Source organism: Centruroides vittatus, unplaced genomic scaffold (assembly GCF_030686945.1).
Source record: "Centruroides vittatus isolate TY-2023 unplaced genomic scaffold, ASM3068694v2 contig_958, whole genome shotgun sequence".
NCBI lineage: Eukaryota > Metazoa > Arthropoda > Arachnida > Scorpiones > Buthidae > Centruroides > Centruroides vittatus.
In genome coordinates this window covers 782,109-791,540 of record NW_027122637.1, presented here as the reverse complement: position 1 = coordinate 791,540, position 9,432 = coordinate 782,109, and the positions used below count along the sequence as shown (strand labels likewise).

At 29.5% G+C, this 9,432-nt stretch overlaps 1 protein-coding gene across 1 annotated transcript; it reads left to right on the top strand.

Annotated features, from left to right (window-relative positions):
* The first annotated feature begins 3,978 nt into the window (after positions 1–3,978).
* Positions 3,979–5,799, top strand: LOC136985285 (zinc finger CCCH-type with G patch domain-containing protein). Its single transcript, XM_067282530.1, has one exon. The coding sequence runs from the start codon at positions 4,032–4,034 to the stop codon at positions 5,556–5,558; it is 1,527 nt and encodes a 508-aa protein (XP_067138631.1). The 5' UTR covers positions 3,979–4,031; the 3' UTR covers positions 5,559–5,799.
* The last annotated feature ends 3,633 nt before the right edge of the window (positions 5,800–9,432 follow it).

The following is a 9,432-nucleotide window of genomic DNA, read 5'->3' as shown; positions in this document are numbered from 1 at the left end:
CCTACTGATCATGAAATTACAAAGCAGTAAAATACCAGTATCAACATGCCATTTTGACAATATTGTTAACATTCCAGTAGTAATCACTCTGTTCTGGTGTTTACTTGAAAGTGAAATGGTACAGTACCTCTAACAGTTTATTATATGCTGTATATATAATTATGACATTGTTATTATTTTTTAAAATAAAAGTAAGCAGCAAAAATTCATAGAGTAGGGTATCTTGTCAAGACTACTGTTTCATTTAAAAATACAAATTCCCCACACACCTTCTGTGGGATTCAGGTTCAGAGCTGGATGCTGGCCATTTCAAGTAACAGGTCTTAAACTGTCAAGAAAGTCATTGACAAGTGTAGCCTATGTGCGCAGGTATTATTGTCAGGATAAACAATTTTTTTTAAAATAATGCATATATTATTAGCCTATGTTGGCATTTTCATGTTTATATGAAAGATGTTTTAAAACTCGAATTTATCATCGAACTATTTCTAAGAATTTCCTATCGCCGTGAAGCCTGCCGGTAGCCGAGTGACTAAAACCACCAAACGGTTAAGTCATGGGTTCCGCCTCGCCAGGGGCTGGCACGTGAATTTTTTTGGGTTTTTTTTCACATGTCTAACACTTTATGGAAAATTTGTCCCTGCTTAAGTCCTCTGTTTAGCATATCGCCCGTGTGCTGGTTTATACTACCAATCCAACCAATCCAGTGCAATCCTGTCGTGAAGAATCTAGATTCGAGCGCTTATCCTTCCTGGCAGAAAACAAAATCAATTGGGAGTCTGACTCATGTCGGATTGCTATGCGAAGAGTTTATTAGTCTGTAATAAATGGATGAAATTTGGCGACAGCAAAAATGATCAAAACGCTCAAAGGAATCGGAACCCATCGGATTTTTGTAAATTTTTCACCAATGGCCTATGCATGGAATTATAATACTGGAGCGGCAGCCCCTGAGAATCAAGTGAAGCTAGTATATGTATGCGCAGGACGGAAGTCGCCATTTTGAATGTGGAAGAAACGGTATGTTCGTTGCTTAAAGTTGTAATTCGACGAGCATTTCTATTTTTTATTTATTCATTTATTAAGGTTTTTGATTGACTTGAAAGCTTCGCGTAAGTATTACTCACCTCTTTGTGCACTAGATAAAGCTTTAAAATTAACAATACGAAATAAATTTTATATTTAATAAAGAAAACGTGTTTTAAATTTATTTTATTTAACTGACACGACACAAGAGTTGCAACCCAAATAAAACGCGCCGTGTAGCAGTACTATATGTTTACTATATTTGTAAATTTACATCTTTATTTTTATTTGTTAAATGCAGAAGAATGGCGTAAAGTTGTGCTGCCTACAGAAATCACAGGACTTATCAAAAACCAAATTTTAACGTAAATTACTGCCTTCGGTATGATTTCGGGCGAAAACATTTAGCATCTAAAAATCTCTTTTGATATATAAATCTCGTCGTAGAGCTAAAATTTTCATTCCTGACAATTTCTTACAATGCCACAAAAATTAACTTAGCCAAAACATTAGATATTGCAAAAATAAAAAAAAATAAAAAAAATGAATTTGAAAAATATTCTGGGAAAGGATATCATATTGAAAAATAGCCTTGATATTATAGTTCGGCTGAACCACATCAAATAAAAAATCTTGAGATGTTTAATAAGGTGTAATTCAACATCCGCTTAGCAAACACCTCCGAGTTGGAAAATCAGGTAGAGCATCAAAAATTCTAACAAGTTGCGTAACTTTCCCGGCTATTATGAGATTTTATTTTATTAAAAAATAACTTATATTATTAATTAATAATAATAATAATAAATAAATCTTTATTGATTTGACTTGCGTCTTTACAAGGGAGAAAAAAAAAAGACAAAATAATTGGTACGTGTATATACTGCATTTATGTTATATTTAATCATAAATAAAATTGTGTGTAGCGCCATTTGTTATGAGATTTTTATTATAAAAATCTTTTAATATTAATTATTACAAAATTTCAGAACGCTTAATTTTGAGGATAGAGATGAGTTTGATTTAAAAAAAAAAAAAAAAATTGTAAACGCTAATAACGAGTAAAATCGTCATTAAGTCCGATCCTTCTCGAGATATTTTACGTGAGTTCTCTCTATCTTCCCACGTTCTTGAACTTTTACCACCAAAATTTAATAGCCTTCAATCATTGCATCAATGCCCCTTATATACAAACTACCACGCCATATTTCCTTTCTTAATCATTACTCAATCCTCAGATATTAAACGAAATAGACACCAATACACACACACAACTGTAGAAAGGAACTATTTTGCATAGTTACTCTCTCCACTCTCTATAGTTACTCTCATCACAATACTCGAAAAAGATACAAGCTACTTTAAAATTTGGACCATCACTCCTTCCTCTGATTTCATCCCCCACAAATTGTTAAATCCTTTGATTTATTTGCACCAAATTTTGCATAATTACTCTCTGCCCCGCTGCGGAAAACATACGCTAGCTTATAACAAGGACAATTCAATCCTCTTGAGTTCCCGGCAACGCTGGATTTCTTTGATAGTTATATATGAAGGGTTATAACTCAATTATTATTTTAAGTTCCAATTTAACAATAAAGATTTTTAACGTTTCCGTACACAAATAGCAATAACTGAAGATAATTTATAAGTAACGTTAACTTTATAGATTTCATTTTTACGTAAAGGCAATTTTAGTAAGTTATTTCTTCGAAACTTTAAATAAAGTTTGTTAATCGATACTACACTATTATTTAAATATTTTATTTGTATGTATAACAGATCTCAATACGAATATAAACCCTTTTAAAGTGGAATTTGTATAATGAAAATAGTATGTTTGCTTATGGAATTAGTAATCGGCTAACTGGATGAAACTAGTCCATTTTTAAGATGGCCGAAGCGGCCTAATGCTCCGGGAATCTGGGATCGAATCCGGGCAAGTAATCTCAGGAAGTTTTCCGGGGATAGTTTCTCCCAGATACGTAGAGACCCGTCCATCACCGACCGGTCGATCTCGTTATGGACCTGGTCGAATCCATGATAAGCGTGGTAAAATAAGTCCTTTTAGCGCCCATGAGATGGAAAAAAAAGTCCATTTCAAAATTGAATGGTTGGTTTCTCTAAATAATAATACACCTATCCCTCGTTTTACACGGTATTCAAAGAAAAAAAAAAAAAAAATGTAGAAAATAAACTGGCTATGATCAAAAGGAACAATTTTTAACTCTAATCTACATCTATATTCCAATCCACCTTAATTATATGTTGTTGTTGATATTTAGGATACTAGGTGACAGTTTTATTTCAATCCGTCAAATAGTAACCGATAAACCGATATAGGGTATTCCTCCATACGCATGAAGTTGCATTCATTGCACATAGTTTTAAACCAGAAAATTTTAATTTTTCATATTCATAAGTAACAAACGATTACATTATTTTTAATTACATTACATTACACAATTACATTACATTTTTATGAATCTTTCAGATTTTATTTTATGTTCCTTCGTACTTTGTATTTAATTAATAAAAAAATATATTTTTTTCCCTTTCAATATTTTTGTTTGATTTATGTACCTTTAAAAAATTGAAAAAAATTCATAATTAATAAACAACGAAATTATGTGTTTCTTGCATACTTTTCGATTTACACGGTTTTACATTCAAAAAGATACAAATTCGATTTACACGTTTTTCTCAGGAACCTATCTTCCGTGTAAGTCGAGGGATAGGTGTAATATATACAAGTTATAAATCTGTTAAAAATGTAACAATAATCTATATATCGAGTTTATTTTCTAATTTTTTATTTATTCAATTGTCTTATAATTTTTACTCTTTTTTGATTTAAAATATATACTGGATCGCCTAAAGGTAAACGATTTTATTTTGTCATCGATGAAGTTGGCAACTTTAAATAATAAAACGATTTCAGTGCCCCTAGTGACAATGTGTGGTGATTAGACTTTTCGTGGTTGTCGTTTATTCGGAAGCCCTTGAAAATGGATACGGATGCGAATGATTTAGCATCTATAGAAGTTTATCAACAGCAGCTTCAATTAGTGGAGAGTGCTTTAAGTTCTTGTCAAGACGACGAACAGAGAGATGATTTATTAATGCTTAAATCAAATTTGATCGAAGTGATACGTCTCAGTAAAGAAAGTATAGGATTGAACGAAGAAAATTCTTCCGAAAAACAAGATGTAAATAATGAAAATCCTTGTCAAATGGATATTGAATATATGAAGTTTCAATCCGAAATGGCAGAATTGTGTGGTGATACCGAAGGACCGGACGAAGCTCAAATAAACGAGGATGAAAAGCTAGACGAAGAGTTGACGGAAACAATCTCGAAACTGGAGGGTGGGAAATGTAGAGCTCCGTTCAGTCAAACGTGGGGTGAAAAAGACTATCACAATGCAATTATTTTATCTGTCGAAGCAGAAAATTTGGAATTACCCAAAGAACTTGTGGTTAAAGTTTTATTCTGCAATCCTATTTGTGATGCTATGAAACCTTGTCCTTATTTCTTGGATGGAAGATGCAAGTTTTCGGATGATAAGTGTCGGTACTCGCATGGTCACGTCGTAAAATTGTCGGAATTGCAAGAGTTTGTCGATCCCGATTTTACTACTTTAGAAAGGGATTCTCTTTGTCTCGCTAAATATTCGAATGACTTGTGGTGTAAAGCGAGGATAGAAAGTTGTTTAAAAGATCATAAATATCTCGTTAAATATTTACAATATAATGATACTCAGACAGTTAATGTAGAAGATATTCTTCCTTGTTTTGATACTTTGATCGAAGATAGTGAATTGCAAGACAGTGATGATGATTTTTGTAAATCTTTAGAGAGTGAAAATCGGCCGGAAGATTTTGTCAACTGGAGACCTATCGATCCGACGGCTAGACAGTTTGGCGAATGGGAAAAGCATACAAATGGATTCGGTTCTAGAATGATGGCACAGATGGGGTATGTTTGGGGTAGGGGTCTTGGCAAAAATGGAGAGGGTCGTACTGAACCCATTGAGGCGGAAGTGTTGCCCAAAGGGAAATCGTTAGATAAGTGTATGGAATTAAGAGAAACATCTAAAAATAAAGACTGTTTTTCTATAATAAAAAGAATGCAAAAAATTCAAAAGAAAAGGGAAAAAGCTATAATTAAAAGATATAAAGAAACAGTTCCTAAAGGATCTGTATTTGATTTCTTAAACAAAAAAATTGGAGTATCAAAAAATGATGTGAAAACATTGAATAAAGGTCAAGAGATAATGAAATCTAGTGACAAGAATTTAAATGTGCAATCACTCAAAATAAATGAGGATATCAAGAAAGCAGAAAAAGAACTCATTCATCTCCAGCAAGCATTTAATAGAAATAAAGAAAGAAAATATAGAGTTATGCAACAGCAGTTAGAAAGGCGTATTGAAGACCAAAAAAATACAATATTGAATCTCAAGGAACAAGAAAGAAACTTGTATAAGGAACAAAAGTCAAGAAAAGACCATAACAAACTTACTATATTTTAAAACTAAATAGGAAATTATATTATCAGAAAATGATGCTTCAATTACAGTATTTAATGAGCATCACTAAAATCAAATTTTAATAACAAAAAAATTTATGTAGGATAAAATCTAATGTATTTACTTTTTATAATCTATAAACTCAATAAATTATGGATAGAAAAATTTCATAAAATATAGTAATATTTAATGAGAATTATGTGAAATATCAACCACACTAAGTACAGTACCAATAAAAGAAGAGTTTTGAGAATGACACAAATGATTTGAGTCACAAATAAAACATTTTCTAAAGCTAAATTTTAATTTATAAATTAAATGTAGCAGTTTCAGAAAAGTTTGTTAATTATATTCTATAGATATTTAAGACTTTACCATTAATCAAAACATTTCTTTTAAGACATTTTACACGTAAGATGTAAAATTGTATTCTTTTATGACAAAAGTTTTAAATTTTTAAATATGGGAATTGATTCAAAAAATTGGCTGAAGAAAATTCACTAAATTCTCTTTGCATAAAATTTGTTGAGAAATTTAAAATATGTATTATGATTGTTGTCCACACAATTATTTTCCAATGTATTTTTTTATTGTAACCTTATGCCAGATTATTTCCAGTTCATCTCTCACAACTTTGTAGTAGTGTATACTTTATTTGCAGGTTGAGTTGTGTCTAACTTTAAATTATCATTATTAAATTGTAAATACAAAAAAAATTTTTGTTGTTTAATTGTTACTCGTTCTTCTGACATCCTTTAGTCATAGCATAAATTTTGCCAACAAGTCATACAAGATAGACACCAGTATTTGACTATTTCAACTTCATTATACAAGGGGGATAGAAGGCCCAAATACAAAATGCATTTTGGGCCTTCTACCCCTCGGTCCTTTATTACATATCTTTGACTGTTTATTAAAATTATGTTAGTGACCACTGGATGTTCAACTTTGTATTCATAAGATGATAAATAAAATTAAGTTAACATAAGGCTATGATAAAATATTTCCTATTAAATTAAAAATGCACAAAAAGGGTTATGTACTGTACCTGTATAAAACTGAAAAGTTAAGTTTTTATAAAGGTTGATTAAAAATTAAAAAAAAATTAACAAAAGGTTATGATCAAATTTAAAAAAAAAACTAAAAGATGTGAATAACTGTGTAAAAATAAACATAAACACTATAAAATGTTGATTGAAAAAAGGAAAAGTTTTCATAATAAAAGGACATTAATCACTTTAAAAACTTCACTACACTGTATATTCATCACCAAATTTATATTTACAGATACAGTACATTATAAAATGGGGTGGAAGGGATCTACAATGGGCTTGTCTAATTATGTATTAATGGCTGCCAATCTCACTAATGACTATTCCTGTGTTTAAATTCATTCTGTTTAATTTTAATGATTTCTAAATGCACAAAGTTTTCTTTTAATATGTATATTTTTCAAGAATTTTAACATCATTCAGTGAGACCTTGTAACCCTTTTGATTACAATGTATGGTGACTGTGAAATTGGCATTTGTTCTTACCTGCATGAAGATGTTCTATAATCTTGGTTTTTAATGTTCTTCCTGTTTCACCTACATAATATTTTGGTTGACAAGTATACAAAACTTTGTATACTACATTGTTATTGCATTATGTCTATTTTCTTGTTAATTGATTCTTTAGTTTTTAACATGTTTTTATATTATTAAATGGGGCAAGAACAGTATTGTATGTTTCTAATAATTTTATCTTTTCAAATACTATAGGAATATAATCAAGCTTTTTATAGATTACTTGTATTGGTGGCATAATTGGTTGTACTATATTACAAGAGATATTGTTATTTTGTAATGCCTAATACTAATAAATACCCTTTGATGTTAAAAACTATTATCTACAATATTACAAAATTTGCATTTTGTAATATTTAACTTATAAAACAGACCAGTGCTGTGTGTACAAATACTTTTTTGACATGCAAAAAATGCTATTTTACAGATATATTTCCTTGGATAAGGTAATAAATAAAATGTTTGCAGATATTAATTGTAAAACTAATTCAATGGTTAAATTTATTTTGTTATAGCTGCTTTGTAACTTTACTTATGCAAAATAATGCCAGTGTGCAAATACTGTTTTTGCCCACTGTATTTTTTAAAAGACAACTCATAAGATCTCTGGACAGTGATGTCTAAAAAATTTAACATTCCATTATTTTCTTTTTCTAATTCAAAAATTATTATGGATATTAGTATAGTCGAGTATAATTTGGGGGTTGATTAAACCTTTATTGTAAATAATAAAACTGTTATCCACATTTCTATTGTAAAAAATTATACTGAAGAGGTTTTTTTAATTATTTGCCAATTTTTATCATGCATAATTCTGCAGGTTTGATCCAATGCATAAGTCCATGAAGATACCTTCCATTGTCTAAAAAGCTTTGTTACAAATAAAATAATCATCATCTAAAATAAACTGTACCAGTTGAATCATCCATTTGTTAAATAATTGGAATGTAACAAATGGATGTAACATGTACTATTAATTTCTTTATATATAGGTGAGTACATATTTTTATCCAGACTCAACATCCTGCTATTTTCATTTATATTGAGCTTTTTAAGGTTTTTAATGAACTGATCTGTATTCTTCATGTTATTTTCTGAGTTGTTATATTGATTTAGTTTGGTTTTCATAAATTTTTCTAAATTCTATAATATAATACATAGAATTTTGTGTCAACTAATGGTTTATATGCTGTTTATTTTATGTCTTTACTCTGATATTGAGTCTGTGTATTCTTAAATTATAACAGTAATTATAGTCTAAAATTATAAATTAAAATCTATTCTTAAATTATAGTCTAAAATATTATTAAAATCATTTATGTTAAAAGTTGAAAAAAAAAAAAGAAAATTAAGTATTTTTTCTAAATTTTTGCATATTTTCCAGTAGGGATTTCATTTAATTTGTTATATTGATGTGATGAGATCAAGTTTTGCATTTATATATTTTTCTTTATTCATTGTTACTATTAGTTTTGTTTTATCTGCAGATAATCTGGTTTTATTTGCATTATAATTCAATATTTGTTAACTTGTGTTAATTATATCAAATTTAAAAAATATACTAATATTATTTCTATTTTTTAGTTTTATCTTCACCTATAATGTTTGTAAGTTTAATTCATAATTGCTCTTTATTGTTTGTATTTACTTAATATATACTTTAAGTTAACTACAAAATCCTTAAATTTTAATGGTTCAACAAAACTTAATTGTAAGTCTTTATTTAAAAATGTTTTAACAAAGGTTTGTATTATACAGGTCTACAAAAAAATCAAAGTGAACACTTTTAAGTGTGATTGTTGTAGAGTAATGAAAGTGATTTGCATAATGACGTGGGTGACGTTTGAATCATAGAAAGTCTAGCAAGTGCATGTGACCAGAACAGTTTCCTTATTTGCTATTTTGTCCTAGATAAGTGATAAAACAATTGGAATAATTAGGACTCTTTAAACGTGGGTGGTCCTTCAAACAAGTTGAGAAGAATTTAAGGATGAAAAGACAATGTATTTGAGGTCTGTTTTTGCAAAAACAACATATGTCAAAATTGGACGAAAATGGGTTTTCATTACATCTGGCAACACCCTAATGATGGGTGACTTACCCATGAAATATGCAATAGCAGCAAATGCTAACAGAGATATTCTACATGAAAGATTTTGAGGTTTTACAAAACCACAATGTCAGCAGGTAATGTCAAGATTTATTCACAAAAACAGTAATTATTGGGAACATTGTTTTTGTGAGAAAGGTTGATTTACAAGGTGGCCAAGTACATTGAAAGGTATTCTGGATTGCAGTAATATCAACAT

What these genes read in the sequence shown, in the direction of transcription:
- LOC136985285 (XM_067282530.1), top strand. Translation starts at nt 4,032, where the DNA reads ATGGATACGGATGCGAATGATTTAGCATCTATAGAAGTTTATCAACAG.